The following is a 23003-nucleotide window of genomic DNA, read 5'->3' as shown; positions in this document are numbered from 1 at the left end:
GTCTGAGGGAAGGGGGGAGGTGGGGCTGGCATGGCCTCCCACTTCTTTTCTCCCCTCTCTTAGGCTGAACATTGGGACCCGTCCCAGGCTGTCACCTTGTTCTCAATGCTGCGTTCAGTGTACATCAGGTCTCATCTTCAAGAGCCATGAACTTGACACGTGTTGCTGAGCGGGCACCGTGCTGCTTGTGGGAGAGACGAAGATGGAGGGACCGGTAACAGGGGGGCCAGAAAAGCAAACAGCCATCACCATGTGTGATAACGAAGTAAAGCAGAGGACGCACCTTGGGGAACTATCTTCTCATCCTGTTTCTTGCTCTTCTCTTCACCTCAGGTTCAGATGGGAATCCGAATGGTGACCAGACATACCCCTGTTGACGACATCTTGAATCACCTGGGCCAGGTCCCCTGTTACAAGGCACAGTGTTTATTTACTAGCGGATGCCCACTGTGAATCTCTCAGTCTCTGACTTGTTCAGGCACTTTAACCTGCTACGAAACTGAACTGAAAACTCAACTTTTTTCTAGGCAAATAGCAGTCTTTTCTACACTAAAGGCGCTGTGTCCTATGAGAAAAGCCAGGGAGAGGGAGAGCTGAGGGAAGGAAAAGGTGGGCGGGCAAAAGGAACTATATTAGTTTCCGGAGCTGGTATTGCAAAGCACCGCAGACCGGGTGGTGCTTAAACGACAGACATCCATTTTCTCACAGTCTGGAGGCTGAAGTCGGAAATCGAGGCGTCGGACACTTGGTTCTCTCTGGGGCTGTGAGGGGGACCCTGTCCCATGCCCCTCCCCCAGCTGCTGGTGGCTCGCCTGCAATCTTTGGTGTCCCTCGGTGCATCACTCTGATCTCTGCCTTCCTCTTCACATCTCCACCCTGTGTGCGCCTCTGTCCAAACCTCTCCTTGCATAAGGACATCAGTAATGGTGAATTGGGGTTCACCTTCATGACCTCATCGTACTTGATCATCTGCAAAGACCCTGTTTCCAAATAAGGTCGTATTCCCAGGTACCCATGTATAGGACTTCAACCTCTTTTGAGGGGACACAGTTCAACCCCTAATAGGAATACAGGTGAGAAAGAGAAGAGAGAGATAATGGGGGACAGGGCCTATGGGACTGTGTCCAGCCCTTCCTCCTCTAACTAGACCTGGACAGGGGCAGGGTAGCCCCTGAGGCTCTGGGAAGTGACAGAAGGGATGTCCCTCAGGGAAGTCCCATTTCTTTCTCTTTTTTTTTTAAGTTTATTTATTTATTATTTCAATTTTTAATGTTTTATTTTACTTATCTTTGAGAGACAGAGCATAAGCGGGGGAGGGGCAGAGAGAGAGAGGGAGACACAGAATCCGAAGCAGGCTCCAGGCTCTGAGCTGTCAGCACAGAGCCTGACATAGGGCTTGAACCTGTGAGCTGTGAGATCATGAGCTGAGCCAAAGTCGGACACTCAACCAACAGAACCACCCAGGCATCCCTATTTATTATTTTAGTAATCACCACACCCAGTGGAGGCTTGAACACATGACCCCCAGATCAAGAGTCACATGCTTTTCCGACCAAGCCAACCAGGCTGAGAGGAATAAGGTGGAGACTAAAAGGACTTTATGTTGTGTTTGGAGATCCATGGCTTGCTTGCTTTTGTTTTGAGTGGAAGACACAGAGAAGAAAATTCCAGCTGCATGAAGACAGAAGCTAAGTGCCAGGGTTGTAGACTGAAGATGCATGGCTGATATCTGGGTGCTAAAGGGGGGCTCCTTTAGCTGGTGCAAGCAGCAAAGTAATACCCCTGTGAGCCAGGGGCTGGGATGGGCCAGGAAGGCCTGCTGCTCCCTCTGCTTGGGGTGGCTCTGTCCACAGGGGGATGTACATGGGAATTTTATTTCCTTCTGGGCAGACTGAAAGTATCACCCCATGATTACGGGCTGTGTGGAACTCTTTTAGGGCTGATCCATATCCCGGAGTCTCAGAGGACACACAGACCTCACTTGAGTTGAATCAGAATAGCTACAGCATCGTCCCTATATTCATTCGACAAATATTTATTAAGTGCTTACGCTCTGCCAGATACAGGTGCAGTCTCTGGGGAAACAGCAGTGAACAAACTGATAGAACAGCTCTCCTTGTGGAGCCCACCTCTTATGGAGGTGGGATGGGGGCATAGACAACAAAGAGCCAAGTGTCTTACTTATCAATTGTTGGGAAGAGCTCCAGAGACTCTCAAAGAAAGCGAGGCAAGAGGACAGAGAACACCATGGGTAAGATGGAGGGCTTCCGCTGTGAAACGGTGCGGAAAAAAACACAAAAGCGAGTAAATGAGACTTATGGCTGGTTTCTGGGGAAAAAGCAGTCAAGCAAAGGACGGGCCAGGTAAAGGCCCTGAGGAGGCGTGTTGTGGCTGATGAGTTTGAAACCAATGTTGCCGGAGAGGGTAGGGGAGGGTGTTCTGCCCTGAGGCTGGAGACTGCGCATACCTTGTTCTCTGAAAGTCCCCTGGAATCATCCTTGTGAGCCTCAAAATGTACCAGAAATTCTAAATTACGTCTTCCAGAGTGCCTGTGTCTTGAACCTGAAAGCCATACAACTCTCACCCCAGCCTACCCTGATGTGGGATTCGGAAAGCACGGTCCAATCCAGCAATTCCTAACTGCCGTCCATCGGGACACTATGCTAGCCTATTAGGAACAATCACATATAACCCACCATGTCACCTCTGACTCTGAAAGGCTTCAGGGGAAACACACACACACACACACACACACACACTCACACACACTCACACACACTCTAGAAGAAGCAACAGAATCAAAAGGAAAAGCATTTTTTTTCCATGAGATGTTTAAGCTCACATTCCAAGATCAAAATCAAAACAGAAACAACGAGCAATTCATTTCAGGAATTCCCCAGTGGCGTTCCTCCCCCCACTCCACTCCTGATTACTGGGAAGGCTGGGCCGTTCTGCAGTCATCAGAAGAAATGCAGAGTTAGTCACCCTTGATCAGCTATTCGGGCCAGAAGCTCAGGAACTCTGAGCATGCTGGCGTCCATTCTGTCTCCCATCTACGTCTTGCGCTCCGTGACCTTGGATCTCATGGCTTCAGACATCATCCCTGTGAAGTTTTACCACCTGCGAGCCAGACCTCCCCCTTCACCTCCAGCTATTGCATGTCCCACTGCCTACTCTCCATGTCCCCTTGACTGTCTAGAAGACATCTCAAACTTCACATGGCCCAAGGAGCCACTGCCATTCATCCCCTTCTACCAACTCCTGGTCTCCCACATCTCGGCCGATGGCAACTCTACTCTTCCAACTACCAGACTTGAAAGCTTGAAAATCATCCTTGACTCCTTTCTTTCTCTGACACTGGGTATCAGTTCATCAGCACTTGCTGTAGGTTCTTCCTGAAAATATACCCAGAAGCCAGGGCGCCTGGGTGGCCCAGTTGGTTGAGCATCTGACTCGATTTCAAATCACGTCATGATCTCTTGATTTGCAGGATCAAGCCCCGGGTCAGGCTCTGTGCTGACGGTTCAGAGCCTGCTTGGGATTCTCTCTCTCTCTGCCCCTCTCCCACTCTCTCTCTCTCTCTCTCTCTCTCTCTGTCTCTCTGCCCCTCCCCCCCTCCCCCTCTCTCTGCCCCTCTCCCACTCCCCCTCCCTCTCTCTCTCTCAAAATAAACAAATAAATAAACATTAAAAAAATATGTCCAGTAGTTGCCTACTCCACACCTCCTCCACTGATGCCACTTTGGTCCACACCCTCATCGTTTCTCGCTGCAATAATGTTAGCCTGACTTGACTCCCTGCTTCTGCCCTTTGCTCCCCCAGTCTGATTCCAACACAGCAGCCAGAGCGATCCCATTTAAATCTGAGTCAATTGTGTCTGTCCTCCGCTCACAGCCCTCCAAGGGCTCACATCTTACTCAGAGGAAAGAAGAGAAGCCAAAATTCCTACGATGCACTCCGATGTCCCGTAGGATCCCCCCTCACCTCCTGCCCCCACCTTACCTCTTTCGTCCTGTTTTCCATCCCACTCTGCCCTCCTCATTCTGCTCCTGCCACACTGGTTCTCTCTGCTCCTCCAAAGGCCTGGCACGTGCTTGCCACAGGACCTTCACATTTGCTATGCCCCCTGCCCCAAATGCTCATCCTCACATCACTGCCTGCCCCTCCTTCTCACACAGATGCTAGCTCTTCTGTGAAGCCTCCCCTCACCACTCAGTGTCCCCTGTCAGTCCCCAGCTCATGCTCTCCAGCCCCTTTCCCTGCTTTACTTTTCTCCTTCGCCCGTATCACCCCTGACCCACTGCCTTTCTGAATTAATTCTCTGTCTGCCTCTCCCACTAGAAGGTAAACTCCATGAAGCACAAATTTTGGTGCTTTATTCATTGCTGGACTCCCAGTCCCGGAATAGTTTTGGCACATAGTAGGTGCGCGTCAACATCTGTTGGTTGGATGAAGGAGGTTTTACAACTGAAGGAACACTCCTCACCGGATGCCCCTGCTTAGTGGCCAGTGCCTTCAGATGCTTTGGTGGCAGGAGGGGCATACAGGAGCGTCTCCCCCCCCCCCCAGCTTCCGTCATTTTCAGAGGGACAAGGACAGTGGTCCCCAGCAAGGAGGGAGAGTCTAGCCTAACTTCACACATCGCTTGTGGGAGGCTGAGGGTACAAACAGACAGCTGTTTGCATCTATGCCACAGGCACAGGCTTTCTGAAACCAGGAGGGAGTACTATTTCCTTCCCCTGTGGGTGGGGGAAAGAAGTCTTCCTATGAACTATGAACGAGATTCAGATCTGAACTTCTGGGATGTTCCTGTTTGGGTTTGGTCCTAGCAGTGACGGTTTATATTTTGCCCTGGAGCTGTGCGCTGCGGGATTGTGCAAAGCCCCGGGAACAGTGAGGGCATTAGGACCAGGAGCGAGGCTTGGCTTGGCTGGGGCTGTGTCTGGCAGAGGGCTCTCAGCTGAGCGCAGAGCTATGTGTGAAAGGAAATCAGGCGCTGCCTGCCGGCTTCACATCTGTTGATCTGACCTGACTTGAAGCGTCCAAAGGAGGACCACTGTCAGCGCTGCTGGACTGAGGACCCACCAGCTGCCTCTCCAGACATCGCCTAGCAACCTGACCATTCATGCAAGGGGGGAGACGAAACACGTGGGACTAAACACCTGAGCAGAATGGAATAATCTTTTTTTTTCCTTAGGAGAAAAAGGGGGTAAAAGGGGCCAAACAATTCAATTTGAAGTCCCTGTGAATGGGCTCTCAGAAGGCAATACAGAAATCCACTCAGAGAGGTCCCGTGGCTTTCTGATTATAAGTGGAAGTCAGTCTTACACATGCTGTTGGCAAATGTCAGATGGGAAAAAAAGGAGCAGGTTAAGTGACCAGCAAAAAACTTCCAGGTGGAACTAGGAAGCCAGGTTCTCCTGCAAGCCCGAAGGAACCTGGAGCAGGAGGAGGACACGAACTTGAATATGACCTGTTGCATATGGCAAGTTCCAGCAACATGCTCCTAAGGAAGCGATGCAGGCATGGGCCGTGCAGACTGCAATTCCTGCTGCTCTTACTGATGCTGGGATGCGTGCTGCTGATGGTGGCCATGCTGCACCCTCCCCCGCACGCCCCGCACCACGCGGTCACAGTCCTGGCCACCCAACACAGCCCAGGTGCTGGGTATCGCCTGGACTTCGGGGAATCCCAGGAATGGGTGCTGGAGGCCGAGGATGAGGGCCAAGAGTACAGCCCCCTGGAGGGCCTGCCCCCCTTTATCTCACTGCGGGAGGATCAGCTCCTGGTGGCCGTGGCCTCACCCAGGGCCAGAAGGAACAAGACCCAGGGCAGGAAAGGTGGCAGCTACCGGCTCATCAGACAGCCCAGCAGAAGGCAGGATGAGGAGGCCCCAGAGAGGGACCGGGGGGCCGAGGAGGAAGATGGGGAGGTATCTGAAGATGAGCTGACCCCACTCAGCCTGGAGGAGGTGCTCAGTGCCCGCATCCCCCTGCAGAGGGCGCTGCCCGAGGTACGGCATCCACTGTAAGTAAGGCCCTGGCTTCCCCTTCCCCCAGGTACTGAGGCATCATCAACAGACCCAGGAATGCCAACTTTCTGCCACCGGCTGTCCTTAGGGCAGCAGTTCCCAAGGTGTGGTCCCTGGACCAGCCGCAGCAGCGTAACCTGGGGACTTGTTAGAAACGCAGAGTCTCAGACCGCATCCCAGACCCACTGAGTGGGAAACTCTGATTTACCCAGCCCTGCAGGTGAGGAAAAGGGGAGCTCTTACTGGTTCTTCCCTTCCCCATCCTGGTTCTAGTCCTTCTGTCTCAGGACTATCAGGTCAAACAGCTTTATCCATACACCACACAGGAGCTTGGGGCAGATGTTCTCCAACCCACCTTCCAGTTCTAACACCCCGCCTCCAGGACGTTTTGATATTATGATTGTTGTTAGGGTTTGCTTTCATTTTGGGTCAAAGTAACAATCGCAGCTAACATTTACGTGACTCCTTCCATGTGCCTGATTTTAATCTAAGAGCTGTTCGTCTATCAGTCCTTACAAGATGAGTGCTATTATTACCATCAGGCTTATTTTACAGGTATGAAAACAAGGCACAGAGAGGCTGAGTAACTTGCCCACCATCACACAGCTAGCAGGTGCCAAGGCAGGGATTTGAATCCAGGAAGGAAGAAGCTCCAGTGTGCCTGAACTGCCACCCCATTAGACTTAAGGGGACAGTACCAGTGCGCAGGAGCTAGAATGCCGTGGTGCTGCAGCCTGACCTGGCGGGGTAGCCCCACCCCCAGAAGCCAAGCTGGAGAGTGCATCCAGGCTATACCCAGGAGATGCTGAGCTCCCCTTGTGCATCCCCTGTCCTCCCCCTCCCTTACTGTGGCTGGCTGCAGAGGAGGGCCCCAGTCGGGCATCCGGGGCCGGTGCGACTGGTTAGCTCTGGGAAAAAACCCTTCCCTGTAAGCCACTGCTCTTCCTAGAGCCCAGAGTGCTTCTCACGAAGCAAACCCACGTTCAGACCTTCCGAGTGAGTGGATCCATCTAGAGCCGCGGTCAAGAGCAAGACAGTGTACTCCTCTGATCCCTGGTGGGGTTCCTGTCGGTCTGGCCACTTGGCAGTCACCCTCGGGGTCACGCAAATGCAGGTCAGCACCCGAGACCGGCTTCTCAGATGGTGTGCGTGGGCGCCTCTCTCATACCCACCCCAACCCTGCTGCTCCAACTTCAGGTCTTGGCTTCAACAGCTGTTTTCAGGAAACTTGCAGACCCAGCCAGGCCCACCCCATTGCAATTTTGTGCTCTCGGCAGTTTTAATTCATAACGCTCACTACAACCAAAGCCAAACGGTCGCTGACATATTGGTTTGATCGATGCCGGGGTCCCTGCCACGCACACAGGAAGCGAGTGATTGCCGAATGAGTGAACGTACTGTTCTCAAAGTCTTTGGATACATCTTTCTCTTTGGCCTAAGACAAAAATGAGTATCTTCATTTTGCTGATAAGAAGCATTGCCTCAAGCAAGAGGGTCTCTGGCCACCCAGAGGCGTGTATGTGTGTCTCTGCATTATGCAAGTGCGTTGTGACTATGAAGTTCTGTGGGTACGTTGCATATAGTTGTGCGTGAGTGTGTCGTACACGCACTGTATCGTGTGTGGCGAACGTACGTGTGCTGCGTGTAGTACGTGCGCGTAGTGGATTACGTGGTGCCCGCGTGCCTAGTACCCGCGTGCGTTGCGGTGTGAGTTGTGCACGTGTAATCACACGTGCACGTGTGTGTGGATGTGTCCGTGTCCTTATGCGCGTGTGCACATTGATAGGTGCAGTGGCGTGTGTGGTACACGCGTGATTGCGTATGTTTCGCCCTGGTGTGACGCGCGCACGTGTGTTGTGATTTGGCTTTTGTTGTGTATGCGTTTTTGCGGGACGTGTGTGCATGTATGTTGTGTTGTGCCCGGGCTACGTGTGTTTGATGTGCCTGTGTGAGTGTGCGACTCGCATGTGTGGTATAAACGCCTTGTTAGAGTTGTACACGGGTAGGTGTGCTGTGTGTGCTCTTCGTGCAGTGCGAAGCACACAGGCGTTGTGTGTGCGTGTGGTGCACGTAGGTTAGAAAGGCGTTGGGAGCGTTGTACGTGTGTGTGTGCAAGTGTGTTGTGTGTGTTATGCTTCTGGTGTGAAGTGCCTGGTAGGTGTTGCGCGCCTGCGCTGTGAATGTGGGCACATTTTGTGTCACGTGTGCGACGTGCACTGACATCGCGTGCGCACCACTTCAGTGGTCACTGCTTCAAGCCAGGGTGACCACCTCGGCTCAGTTTGTCTCGGTCTCCCCGGACTGGGACGCCTCCCGGTCCCTGGCAAACCTGGACGGTTGGTCTCCCCGCCCCATACTTCCCTCCCCTTGCCCCGGTTCTAACCACAGCCATCGGTTCTGTCTAGAGGTGTGTGGCGCCCTCTGCTGGTCGCAGCTGCTCCCTGCAGCCTGTGCGGTCTGGGCCTTGGCCCCCAGCCTCTCCTCTACCCTCTGCAGTTTAGGTGCTGGGTGTCTCTTCTGGCCCCTCTCAGGACATACAAGGGATCCTCTGCAAACTGAGGCAACAAGCCCCCACTGTCCCCCCAGGGTGACAGAACTCTCCTACTGTCAGCGCTTTAAAACCAGGCCAAAATTCAGCTTATAAAAGAACGGCCATATGTTAAGCACCTACTCTGTGCGAGTCCTGCTCTGCTTTCCCACCAGGGTTGGGAGAACTCTGGAGACCCCAGTCCCTCTGCCTTCTGCTGGAGTGTGCCAAGCACCACCCACCCCAGGGCTTTGCGCAAGCCTGTCCCAACTTGGGCTAGTCCCGCGCGCCCTTTGTGCACCGAAACCTCTAGACCAGCCCTGGCCTTTGCTCATCACCCCCATCCAGGCCACAGGCTTTTTTCTGAGTACCTCCGGGGTCACTGCTGGAGGTCATTTTGAAAAGGAGCATGCCAGGAAGTTAGTAATAATGCAAGACCAAGACAGAGAAAAAAGTCAGTGTAAAAGGTCAAAAGGCAAACTCTGGAAAGAAAGGTAAAATTACGGTGAACTTTTATCTGAGCACTTACTATGTGCTAGGAACCCTGCTAAGTGGTTTTCATTCACTTAATCTTCCTAATGAACCCATAAGCTGGATACCATTAATATTTCCATTTTACAGATGTGTAAACTGAGAAACAGAAAGGTGAAGGGACTGGGGCCAGGTTATCTGACCAGGTGTGTCTGACACCAAAGTCATGTTCTTTCTGTTTGTTTGTTTTGTTTTGTTATTCTCAAGTTAGATAACATACAGTGTGATACAGTGTGGCCTTGGCTTTAGGAGTAGAATCCAATGATTCATCATTTACATACAACACCCAGTGCTCATTACAAGTGCCCTTCTTAATGCCCATCACCCATTTTCCCCACCCTCCCACCCCGTCAACCCTCTGTTCTTTGTATTAAAATTTTTTTAATGTTTATTTATACTTGAGGGAGGGAGAGAGACAAAGTGTGAATGGGGGCGGGTGGTCAGAGAGAGAGGGAGACAGAATCTGAAACAGGCTCCGGGCTCTGAGCTGTCAGCACAGAGCCCTATGCGGGGCTCAAACCCACAAGCCATGAGATCATGACCTGAGCCAAAGTCGGACGCTTAACTGACTGAGCCACACAGGTGCCCTGTTCTCTGTATTTCGGAGTCTCTTATGGCTTGCCTCCTTCTCTGTTTTTATCTTATTTTTCCTTTCCTTCCTCTATGATCATCTGCTAAGTTTCTCAAATTCCACATCTGAGTGAAATCATATGATATCTGTCTTTCTCTGGCTGCAAAGCCATGTTCTTAACCACCACGTTGTACTTTCTGGGCAAGTCACTTAGGCTAGAAGAATTTCAAGTTTTTCCACCTATAAATTAGGGAGAGCTCACACTGGTCCTCAGGGAGACACGGAGGAGGATGTCTGTCACAGCATCCTTGGTGGCACTGAAGAGTTGGAAACCACCTGGACACGTCATGAGTGGGCACCAGGGAAGCTGGGCACAGCCCAGAGACACGGCGGGACGTAGAAGCAACAGACTCGGTGCACAATACCCGGTGGAGGGAGACCTTCAAGTACCATGCTGAGTGACACAAGTAAGGCGCAGAAAAGGGGTCCATAGCATGACATCACTGGGGAAATGTGAACTCCATGCGTGCTGACCAATGCATTCTTTACAAGAACAGAGGAAGCTCCGGGGAGTGGCTGTGTTGTGTGGAGGGCTGGGTCCTGGGGCAGGTGCGGGAATAGCGAATGAATATATAGAGGAAGTAAAGAGGGGCCCACATGGGAGCCCCAGACTGAAGACTAGGACTGACTCGGCGCCTCAAAGCTGCTCTCACAGAGGGGGTCGGGGAGGAGCAGGCCTTGCCCTTCAGCCTCCTGTGGCACAACAGCTTTCAAGGCTCTTCCGAGCCCAGCTCTCCTTGATCATCCTGGGGCCTAGCGTAGGGCAAAGATTGCCTGCATCAAAGAGGCTCCCCACTGAGAAAGGGCTCTGTAATCTGATCTAGGCAGTGGCTCTCAAACCTGAGTTCACATGGGACCACCGAGAGGGCTTGCTATAATGCAGCTTCCTGGCCTCCTCTCCTACAGTACCTGACTCAAGGGTCAAGGGTGGGGCCCGAGAATTTTGTTTCGACAAGTTTCCTGGGAGACGTTCATGCTGCTGATGTGTGGGCACTCTTTGTATCTAACAGGTTGGACAGAGCCACGCTTCTCAGACTTTCAAGTGTATGCAAACCCCTTGCCCCGGGGAATCTCATTAAAATGCACAGTCTAATGTAGTAGGCTAGGGGTTCCACCCAAGATGCTACACTTCTATCAAGCTCCCAGTCAGTACCGGTGTTGTTGGTCCACAGGCCACGTTTTTGAGCAGCAAGGGGCTTTATCGCTGGTTTGCCAAGTATGTACTTGTGGATTCCCCCACATTGCTTGTTAAAAATGTAGATTTTCAGACCACTTTTCTAGAGACTCCCCATAGTTCTGATTTGGAATGCAGTGATCTGAATTTTAAAAAGCTGATGTTAGTTTGGGGAACCACTGATACAGACAATGAGCAGAGAGGTAGTAGAGCTCTGCAAGATTCCACAGAGAAGGGAGTCGCGGGATTGGAAAATAGAAAAGAGAAGTAGTGAGCCACACAGTCCCCTTCATGACCTGGAGTTTTGTACTTAAATATAAATGTCAGCTCGGCTATTGCTGGCTCTGTGCTACCTACCTACTCGCATCAGTTTATAACTTGGGTTCATATTTTGGCCCGTGTTAGCCTGGTTTATATACCGGCAACTGTGACTAACTCACATGCCCAAAGAACAGGAAACCTGGGGCCGAAACCCGGCCCCATCTCTTACTGTGTGACCTTGCATAATCTCTCAGCCTCTCTAAGCCTCAGTTTCCTCAACTGTAAAATGTAGATAAAATAACACCCTTGCGTGGGGTTGTAGGTTAAATGAGATAAAATGTTGATGCTCTCCCCCCACCCCCGCCCCGGAACTCAAGTCCAAACGGAAGTTGTCCTTATCATATTCTGGAGTATAGGGTCTAGGAGTGAATTGAAAGATGGAGAAAAGCCAGAGCAGGCAGCTGTGGACATCACGTCATTGTCCTTTCTCTGATCAAAGAGTTATTTTCTACCCCGTGGGCTGCTAAATCATCACTCACTTGGTGGCACACTGGAAGCCCCTGGTAAGTGTTACAAACGACCCATACTGGGGTCCCACTACCAGGGATTCTTATTTAGTTGGTCTGGGGAGGGGCCTGGGCCTCCCCAGGTAGTTCTGATGCGCAGCCGGGGCTGAGAAGCAACGCTGTGGGGCACCAGGTGGGCAATGGCATTTCACAGGCAGTGGGAAGACATAGGAAGGGGTATCCTCCGCTTCGTTCCCTCCCTCCCGCCCAGAGGCCGCTTTGGCAGCAGCTCTATATTGTCAAGGAGAAGGTGGTGGTGCAGTCTACCTTCCGGTCAGGTCAGTCGAGTTCCAGGCAGGCAGGGAGCCACTCCAGCATGTCTCCCCACCCCTATGTTGGCCCTGACACCTGGGCTACAAAAGTCAGAGAAGACGGCTGGCAGGGCACCAATAAATCGGAGTGAGTAGGTGCGGCCCTGCAGTGGGGGCTCGCAGGGGAGAGCAGGAAGGAGCAGGCTGGGGCAAACACCTGGTGCTGGAACTCAGCTTATCTACCCTCCCACTCAGGAAAGGAGGGAAGACAACCCAGTGTGGTGAGTAGGCGTGCTTGTTCTGGCGCCCGGCCAGCCAGGTCACAAGGGGAACTCACAAGTACCAAGCTTTCAGCCCTCAAGCCCAGTGTAGCCAGGGCTGGGAGCCGTGCGTCCCCAGATCTCCACCCATCCTCAGTGCCTGTGGTGTAGACAAGGCTGAGTATAACCCTTTGAGATCACGGGGCGCCTGGGTGGCTCAGTCAGTTGAGCGTCCGACTTCGGCTTAGGTCATGGCCTCACGGTTTGAGACTCATGAGTTCAAGCCCCGGTCGGGCTCTGTGCTGACAGCTTGGGAGCCTGGAGCCTGCTTCGAATTCTGTGTCTCCCTCTCTCTCTGCCCCTCCCATGCTCACACTCTGTCTCCCTCTCTCTCAAAAATAAATAAACATTAAAAAAAAAATGTAACCCCTTGAGATCAAATGTGCCCGTGGTAGCCAATACAGTAGAGTCTTGCTTTGCGCTTCGGGTTAGGCTTGGGGATTAGATCAGAGGTGGTCAACCTGCATCTTATCTTGTTTAATTCTTAAGGAAACTGCTATTTCCGCTGAAAGTATGGTCCTCAGACCTGCAGCATCAAAAATGCAGACTTTCAAGCCCCACTCAGACCTACTAGATGAAAATCTCTATTTTTAACAAGATCTCTAGCTGATTTATATTCATGTCAGAGCTTGAGAAATGCTGATGAGGCCAATGGTTCACCGCCCTGCCTGCACATTGGAATCAGCTGCAGAATTTTATAAATCATCACACCCAGGCTCCACCCCAGACCAACCAATTAGATACAGTTCGAGGGGACTCTCCTAAGTGATTCTAATGTGCAGCCAGGCTGAGAACTCCTGCCAAGGCCCTTTTAGGTGAAAAGGAGCAGAAACACTGGTGTTACTGCAGGTGGTGGGGTTCCTGTAGTTTGCACAGGAAGTGAGGAACAGGGACAGTCCAGGGAGGACTGCAGGGGGTATAGGAGGAGGACAGGAAAGACACTCACAAGCCATGGTACTTCTAGGGCTCAGCCTTCCTGATGTCCTCCAGCAGTTGGCGTCCCTGGAGCCTGCTCATATCGCCCTCATGGCCACTTACTTGCTGGTGTCTCGTCACTAACAACCATTGTCCTCTACTCAAGCTCTGGTCTGGAGGCCCAGCAGCATCGGGATCACCTGAGATGCAGAACCTCAGGCTCCACCCAGACCTCCTAGATCCAAATCTGCATTTATGGAGATGCCCCGGTGGTACAGGTACAGGTTAACGTGTGAGAGGCACTGGGCTACCTCTTGGCTTCTGCTGCCTCACCTTTGACTTACTGCCTGTCCTGTGACCTGCTACCAACTGCTGATCCTCTCTGTACGTCTGAATATCAAACTCCTTGAGACAAAGGATCTGGAAGTTTCACTTGGCCATTATTTGGGGGAGGCTATGCCTGTTAGGGGAAACTACTGTGCCAGGATGCTTCATAGGCTCTGGTCAGTGTTCAGACCAGCGACTACCTGTCAGTGCCCACTTTTAGTCCAGGGCTGAGGAGCCAGAATCAGAGCAAAGCTAAGGATGCCTGGAGCCCCTAGAAGGAGGCTGTGAGGCTTCTGAGGACCCTACAAAGAGACTGTGTGCCCCTCGTATGACTTCTCTCTAACTCTGGGGAATGATAGGCTGGCAGCATTAGCCTTACCCACAGGCTCCAGCCTGAACATACTTCCCTCTCATTCATAGGAACACTGTCCATCCCTCACAGGATCATCCCCAGGCCATGTCCCAGCCCTTGTGTCTCCAGGCATGGCCTGGAAATTGGTGTTCCCAAGATGAGCCCCATTAACTACAGACAAAATGTACTAAACATTGGGATTTTCACAGATTGTGGAGAACTGAGTCTACGGTTATTACCCTCCCATTTATATAGACAACCAGTCTATATGCTCCTTGTGAGCAAGAACAGTGTCTACCTTCATTCACTGAACAAATAATTATTTAGCAACTATCAAAGGTGAGAAGGTGAGCAGGACCCCGCCCCAAACCCAAGGAGCTTGGGGTGAGTTGAGGGATACAGATAAGCAACCAGGTTGTTACATCGCTGGGCTCAGGGCAGCGATATGGAAACTCGTCTGCGTGGGGGACTTCTGCTGATTTGGCAGAAGCTGGAGGTCAGTAACCCCAAGACAGAAAACCCAGCAGAAAGCTTTCTACCCTGGCCAGGTGAGGAAAGGGTGGGGGCGGTGTTTGTGCCACAGCCAGGCCATCTGGCGCAAAGCTGTGACTCATCCTCTCCAGAATCATCATCCAAATGCATTCTCTGAGTTCACAGGGGACCCTGGAGCTGCATGCAGAGAGGGCATGCATCTATGTATAAAGCCAGACCCGGACTCCCCTGATCTTGGAGTGTGAAGATATGAAACTAACTTGTATTCAGCAGCTCTCTAGAGCCAGGACGATCCCTTTAATCCAAGAAGTTCCCCTGGGCTATCGAAAAGTAACAGCATCCTTGTGTTGACTAATTAGGGGATGTAAATAGCAGAACCAGGATTCAAAGCCGAGTTGATTGGATTCCAAAGCCCTTGGTCTTTCCTTCCCCACTGCTGCCACTCAGAAGATGGACACATGAGGTCAGGTGAGCTTTTCATGTATACGAACTGAGATAGTAAAATATCCACCAGATATATGGTTGAAGAACAAAGAACGTAACCCTATTAGCTAATAAGAAGAATGTGCATTTCTTCATGGGTCCTTTTCACAACTACCTGTCACATTTGGACACTGCTCTGCAATGTCCGAAAGCACCGCCCCACTGATTCCCCCCAACAGAGCCATGGCACAGATAGAGCAGGAAGAATGTGCATCCCCACTCGACAGAAAGGATGCGAGACGTGGGCAGGTGAAGTGACTTGCCCGGGGCCACTTGCATGGACCATTTACCTTTTGCTCACTTGTTTGTTTACCTACCTACCTTCATCCCTCAAAGGATTTAAAAATACATCATAAAATAGAAAATCGCTATTAATATGATGTTAATCAAGATAAGGGGAAGTATACTTTGGAACACCTTCCTTCAGTTACTGGTATACACCAAGCTCCTTTTTACCTCTAGGCCTTAGCAGACGCTATGACACCTGTCAGGAACACTGTTCCCCACCCACACACCTTCCTTCAACTGCCTCCTACCCACCCTTCAGGTCTTGCCTGTCATATCACTGCTGCCCCACTCCCTGAGGATCTCCTTGGAGCACTTGCTACAGTGGTTAAATAATTATTTGGTCATCCGCTTAATAGGACGTAAGCTCCATGACACCAGAGACTATCTGAACTTGGGTTCCTCCAAAACAAACCCTGAGACAAGCATTTGTTTTGCAGATGATGTCAGGGAGCACCGGTAGGGGACTGGCAATGTGGAGCAGAAAATAGGACAGCAACGAAAGGTGTGTTTTCAAGGCAGTTACCTCGGTGGTTAACTAGAGCTAGAGCTCGGCCTGTGGGGGAATCTGGGAGAGGCTGTGGCACACGCAGCTCCATGTGTTAGACCTCCTTAGGGTCAGGGGTTGCTGGGTATTAATATGCCACCTCTTTCTCATCGCTGGCTGAGGACAGCTGTCAGGGGTGGGTGGGAGGTTAATTCTCCAGCTCTTCGGGCCTGCTTGAAGAGAGCATCTCCAGCAGTCAGAGAAAGCCCTCACACGATTGGAAGGCAGGCTGTTCTGTACTACATTGATAGGGCCGAAGGGGATATGGCTGGGGCATCACGATTCTGCTGCAATGATCTTATCTATTTTAGTCCTCATGCATATAAGCTTGTCAGTAAATATCTGTTAAACAACCAGTTGGACGATGGAAGGTCAGGATCAAAGAGAAAATTAAAATGAAGACAGACAACCCGTAGAACCGTCTTGGTGACTGAATATCCTATTTCCTTACTCTGAGCTTCCTGGCAGCCAAACTGAGAAAGGAAACACCTTAGATATATCATGATCCTTATTGCTCATGAGGAGAAAACATACCAAGTCCTCAGAGGAAGAAAAGTGCCTTTTCCCGACACTTCTGCCTGAAAGGAATTTGCCTTCAAAGCTGAGTAGAGGGAATAGTCAGTGATAGAGGACACGACAGCCTCAACAGTTTCCCTCTGTAATGCAAAGCAGGTTTCATAAACCTGATGAAAGCTGAGAGAGTGATGCCAAGCATGACTCCACATAAGCACATTTCTAAGGCAGCCAAGACAGTGCTTTCTGAGGACCTTAACGAATCAGTGTAGACAGCCCAGAACATGTGAAGGAATCAATGGATTGCGTATTCTTCAGATAACCCTCCATCATTGTCACTTTGATCCGGACAGTGGGACCCAAGCCTCATGACTCTGAATCCAGAACATTCTGTCAGCACTTTCGTCAAAAATAGCGATATCTATACTGGTTAAGAGCATTAGGTGTAGAGTCAGACTGGCCATCTGCTATCTGCTGTGTAACTTAGGCTCTCTGGGCTCTAGTTTCCTCATCTTTAAAATGGGAATATGAACCCATTATTTAGTGCTGCACACACACCACCTCAAAATTCCATGGCTTAAAAAAACAGATAAACTGAACTTCATGAAAATTAAAAGTGTTGTGCTTCAAGACAGCGAAAATACAACCCAAGAATGGGAGAAAATATTTACAAATCTAATAAGGGGTTTGTTTCAGAATACATAAAGAACCCTTACAACTCAGCAAAATGACACCTAATTTAGAAATAGGCAAAGATTTCCAGAAGCCTGGGTGGCTCAGTCAGTTAAGCATCTGACTTTGGCTCAGGTCATGATCTCACGACTTGTGAGTTTGAACCCACATCGGGCTCTGTGTTGACAGCTGGGAGCTTGGAGCCTGCTTCAGATTCTGTCTCCATCTATATCTGCCTCTTCCCCACTCACACACTGTCAATTATCTCTCTCTCTCTCTCTCTCAAATATAAATAAAAATTTATATTTAAAAAATAGGCAAAGATTTGAATAGGTATTACTCCAAGGAATACATGGAAATGGCCAAAAAACACATGAAAAGATGTTCAAGCCATTAGTTAGCAGGGAAACACAAATGAAAACCACAGTAGATACCACTTCACCCCCCACTAGAATGGCTATAATAAAAAAGACAGACAATGACAAGTGCTGACAAGGATGTGAAGAGGTTGAAATCCTCACACATTGCTGGTGGGGTTGCAAAGTGGTGCAGCTGCTTTGGAAAATAGTCTGGCAGCTCCTCAAAACGCTTAACGGTTACCACATGACTTGGAAATGCCAATCCTGGGTATACAACCAAGAGAACTGAAAACATAGTTCATATGTTCCCAAAAACTTGTTTGATGAGTTCATAACAACTTGTGCATGAATTTTCATTGCAGCGTTATTCAAAACAACCGAAAATGGAAACAAATGCCCATCAGCTGACAAACAGATAAATAAAACGTGGTGTATTCAAACAACGAATATTATTTGGCAGTAAAAAAGAGTGACGTACTAATACACGCTACAACATGATGAACCTTGAGAACATTATGCTAAGTGAAAGAAGCCAGTCACAAAAGGCCACGTACTGTGTGATTCCATTCATACGTATAAAGTGTCCAGAGTAGGGAAGTCTATACAGACAGAAAGTACATTAGTGTTTGCCTGGGGCTGGCGTGGATGACAGAGGGATGGGGAGTAACTGCTAATGGGTAATGGGTTTCTTTTGGGGTGATGAAAATATTCTGGGGGGGCACCTGGGTGGATCAGTTGGTTAAGCGTCCAACTTCAGTTCGGGCCATGATCTCGCGGTTCATGAGTTTGAGCCCTGCATCTGGCTCTCTGCTGTCAACATTGAGCCTGTTTCAGACCCTCTGCACCCCCCTGTCCTTCTGCCCCTCCCCACTCATGTTTTTTTCCTCTCTCTCTCTCAAAAATAAGAAAGAAATATTTTTAAAAATCTAAAAAGAAAATATTCTGAAATTAGATAGCAGTAGTAGATGAACAGGTTTGTGAAGATACTAGAAACCACTGAATTGTATACTTTTTTAAGGGTGGATTTTATGAGGTGTGAATTACGTCTCAATGCAATCATTACTTCAAAACACTAGTAGCTTAAAACGATAACCATTTACCCATGATTCTATAATTAGGCTGGACTGAGCTGGGCATTTCTTCTGCCAGCCCCACCTGGGGTCCTTCCTGTGGCTGCTGTCCTCTGGAGGCTAACTGGGACTGAGCGATCCAAGATGGCCTCACTCACGTACCTGGCAGCCGATGCTGGTTGTCTTCTGGGGAACCTCAGCTTTTCTCCAAGTGGCCTCTCACCCTCTGTTAGAGTAGATAGCCTTCCTGGCATTGCAGTTTATGGCAGCCAGTGGAAGCGGCAAGGCCCCTGGGAACCTAATCTTGAGAGAACATCACTTCCAGTACATTCTATCCATCAGAAAAAATCACAAGACCAGCTAGGTTCGGGGGGTGGAGAAATAGGTTGCACTTCTCAGTGAGAAAAGCGTCACAGTCACGTCTCAAAGGAACATGCATGTGAGGGTGGACAGAATTATGGTGACCATCTCTGCACACGTGAAAAGACCTATTTCAAAATGCACTTGGGAGGATTAGATGTGATAATGCATGTATTTAGCACAGCACCTGGTACACAGGAAGAGAAAACTCATTAAGTGGTGGCTTTAAGGAATATTAATAAGACTCTACAATATCACACGGTCCACCCTAATTTCCCCAGTCCCCCATTGTAGACAATGAGAGAACAGAGTGTAGACGACAAAGCTGGAAATGTCTTTAGACACTGTGCAGTGAGTGAACTCCTCCCTCATCAGATATGGAAACTGGGCCCCAGAGAAGAGACAGACCTGCTCAAAGTCCCTTATTTCCCTTCCTCACAGGGGATTCAGAAGTCTGAGCACGACGTAGGTCTTCTTCAGTGCACACGGCACATGCTCTCTGACACCTCGTCTCACACTCTTCCCTCCAGACCAGTACCCCGGCTCGGGCTCTAATCATAGCACTTGCTGGCTCCAAGCACGAGGGTCTTAGAGGGAAAAGAAGCACAGAAGGCAAATTTTTGCCTGGGATGAAAGACAGGAGTCACAGGAGTCAGGGGTAACTCAGATGTCACCAAATGACAGTTCGCAAGTTGTCACAGACATGTGGTTTGGCCACAGTTGTTTTTGTTTAAGATTTTATTTGTAAGTAATCTCTATACCCAACATGGGGCTTGAACCCACAGCTCTGAGATCAAGAGTCATATACTCTACTGACTGAGCCAGCTAGGCCATAGTCTTTTTTTTTTTAATATTGGAAGAGTGACCAATATTTAAAAATTGACAGATTTGGGGCACCTGGGTGGCTCAGTCGGTTGAGTGTCTAACTCTTGATTTCAGCTCAGGTCATGATCCCAGTGTCATGGGATTGAGCTCTGTGTCGGGCTCCACGCTGATCATGGAGCCTGCTTGGGATTCTTTCTCTCTCCCTCTTCCCCTCTCCTCCTCTTGCTCTCTCTCTCCTTCTCTCAAAAATTAAAAAAAAAAAATTTTAACATTTATTTACTTGAGACAGAGACAGAGCACAAGCAGGGGAGGGACAGAGAGAGAGGGAGACACAGAATCCAAAACAGGCTCCAGGCTCTGAACTGTCAGCACAGAGCCAGACGCGGGGCTCAAACTCATGACTGCAAGATCATGACCTGAGCCGAAGTCGGACACTCAACCGACTGAGCCACGCAGGTACCCCTCAAAAAAAATTTTTTTTTAATCAAACCAAGAGATTTCCCATAAATAATTCAGGTTTATGGCTCTTTCTGAAAATCAGAAAGATCCAGCAACACTGGACTGAATTTCCTCCTAGTAACATTGGCTGCTCTTGGGGAGGGTGGCGGGTGGGGGGTGGCGGGTGAGGCATGTGATCTTCAGCTCACTGCGCAGCCCCCACGGGGCCAGGTTGCTGTCCTCTGGATGTATGCCAGTCTCTGCGGACGTTTGAGTGTGTGCTCACTCTGTACCCGACCAAGGAGCACTTGCAAGGAGGAGGTGGCCTAGATAAACTTTAAGGCCCCCCTTTAACAATCTTTGTTGGCTGGATTTTAGAGGGTTTGTTTTGTTTGCTTGCTTGCTTTTTTAGAGGCTTCCAGCAACTTCTCTGAATCACTGCTCAAGCTCTCTCCCTAGTTCTGGCCTACCACACCCCTCGCTCTCCACCCTCCAAAGCTCTGTAAGATTGGTGGGAGGTGGGGAGGAAGCATGGGTATATTGTGAAGCATACGGCAGGCTTTTAGTGCCAACTGCCTTCCTTTCCCCATTTCCCACCTCCTTCTTTGTGCCCTCTCTCTCCTTAGGGACCTAGTATCCCCGTGGTGACATCAGGGGCCCAGGGTTCCCAGACACAGGTGATCAGGGCCCCATGATCCGGACCATTCCTTACTGTTCCATCAGAATCTCCCAAGCCTCTCACACTCACGTCAGTTAAGGAGTGAGTGGATACTTGCTATCACAAGCCTTACTCTCTTGAGGAGAGTTCATCCTGTATTTTTACAAAACAAAATGGAAGCCACCTAAGCCACTTGGATGAACAAAGGGGCTGGGAGGCCCTTGTTCCCAATGGCTGCCTGGGCGATTGTAGGCTGGTGTTCTACAGAGAGTGGGTCCGGCAGGGGATCTGGATGAACTCCAATCACTCATATGGCTTTCTTTGCCTGGAATCCTCTGTGGTGGATGCTACCGTCATGCTGCACAACTCCAAGGGGCACCATCACGTGGCATTCTATGAGTGTGGCACCCACTGGAGTTGGGCAATGCAAAAGCCCCGCGATGGGAGTGAGCATTAAATGACATAGCACGTGGGAAAATCCTACAAGTACCAGCAGTCCTTATTTTTAGAACACCTGACCAGTCTTCTACCACGATAGAAAGCAACACCGGAAACCAGCCCGCACACAACACTAACCTGAGTAATGGCAACAGCTTCCATTTATTGAAAGCTTGTATGGACAAAGCACACAACACACATCTTTGTTTATATAATCTTTACATAGCCCCGTAAAGTAAATCTATGTGTTATCCTCATTTTATAGACAAACAAATTCAGGTAGTGAGGTATCCTGGCACACAGAAGGCTTGTAAGAAATAATAAAAATGAACATTTATTGAACTCTTACTATGAGTACTTTATATGTATTAACTCATTTGGCCCTCCCAACAACCCCATTTTACAGATGAGAAAACTGAGGTTAAGCCTATGACATGCTCAAAAAAAGGCTTACGTTCTCACAACAGACCCAAGGGGTAAATATCATCCAGTGTTCAGATGAGGAAATGAAGGCTTATAAATATCGGGTATATTACCCAAGGGGTTAGGAAGCAGCAAGGTGAAGATTCAAATCTAAATATGATCCTAAAGTATAAGCTCTTTAAGCACCTTTCTTCAAGGACACACGCACCACACACTGCTGTTTCCAATGCTCGCATTCTATGGACTGGGGACAGAAAAGACAAGGCCATGTTCTGCACCAAGGTGACAGACTTCAGTCCCAGTAAAACTGCAGCCCCCGGGGCACCTGGGTGGCTCAGTCCTGTTAAGTGTCTGACTTCAGCTCAGGTCATGATCCTATGGTTTGTGAGTTTGAGCCCCGCATCGGGCTCTGTGCTGACAGCTCGGAGCCTGGAGCCTGCTTCGGATTCTGGGTCTCCCTCTCTCTCTGCCCCTCCTCTGCTCTCGCTCTGTCTGCCTCTCTCTCAAAAATAAATAAACATTAAAAACAAACAAATGAAAAAACTGCAGCCTCAAGAATGCCATATGCAGGCCTCTCTGTCCCCAAGCATGACCCCAAGCCATTGCCCTAGTGATGTTTTCAGTACCTACTGGATTCACGAAGGAGGCATGATTTCTTTTCACAGCCACCAGATGCCCCCGTCCTAGGACTCCGGGATTTGCCTACACTCTCAACCACAAAGGAAATAGAGAGGACACAAAGGAAATTTTGAATCTGTTTGTGAACAGGTCTAGAGCAATTCTGAGGGCAGAGTGGAAATTCTCAAAGTCAGTGGGGTGGGGGAGAAAAGTTCCACCGGGGTTTGGGGAGAAAGGAGGGGGGAATGGGGGGAGGAGATGAAGGGGTAAAATACCTCCGCATAGCCCACAATATGCGCTGGGGACCCCTTTATCTTCCAAAAACCTTACGGGAATGGGTTCCCCTTTGGACCTGTTATCTGAACAGCCCTGAAAGCAGACTGTAAAAGTGCATATAAAATTCATTATTTCATTTGTCACAGGCATGCTGCTAAGCACGCTGTCACCCATTTAGGGACTTCTCTCTAAAGTCCATAGGAATTTCTCTTAAAAACTAGTGCTGGATGTAACAACTGGTGAAGTTCAGATAAGGTCTGTATTTGAGCTAATAGTATCTGAACCGTGTGAAATTCCTGATTTTGCTCCTGGTGGATGGTTACGTAACATATCATCACTGGGGGAAGCTGGGTGATGATAACACAGGAACTCTCTGTACTATCTTTGCAACTTCTTGAGTCTTAAACTATTTCAAAATAAAAGTTATTTTTAAAAGAAGTATTAGAAAGAACATCACTTTCCCTTAAAAAATCTGGGATGTAACCTCTCCGATGGTGTCAATTCCGTTGCAGAATAAACCTCCTGTTTTCCTTTGGCTACTAGGAAGCTCACACTTAAAATTCTTTCTGGAAACACCCAGGCCCTTATGGCCTATATATTTATGTTCTTTCTCCAAATGTTGACTTTCTACTCTTGCTTGTATTTCCCTACTCCTGATTTT

General features: G+C 49.6%; 1 protein-coding gene across 2 annotated transcripts in view; it reads left to right on the top strand.

Moving 5' to 3' along the window:
- Nucleotides 1–4688: 4688 nt before the first annotated feature.
- Nucleotides 4689–23003, top strand: part of GALNT15 (polypeptide N-acetylgalactosaminyltransferase 15) — a 47357-nt gene continuing 29042 nt past the window's right edge. The window contains exon 1 of one of the 2 annotated variants that reach the window (XM_058729816.1): nucleotides 4689–6026. In XM_058729816.1, the coding sequence (XP_058585799.1) occupies nucleotides 5482–6026 (545 nt within the window). In that variant the 5' untranslated portion in view covers nucleotides 4689–5481. The remainder of the gene's footprint in view (nucleotides 6027–23003) is intronic. The other variant, XM_058729817.1, reaches the window with a different exon arrangement.

Source organism: Neofelis nebulosa, chromosome 5, assembly GCF_028018385.1.
Source record: "Neofelis nebulosa isolate mNeoNeb1 chromosome 5, mNeoNeb1.pri, whole genome shotgun sequence".
In the NCBI taxonomy this organism is placed as follows: Eukaryota; Metazoa; Chordata; class Mammalia; order Carnivora; family Felidae; genus Neofelis; species Neofelis nebulosa.
The sequence above is the reverse complement of the archived record's forward strand: the minus strand, read 5'-3'. Positions and strand labels throughout refer to the sequence as shown.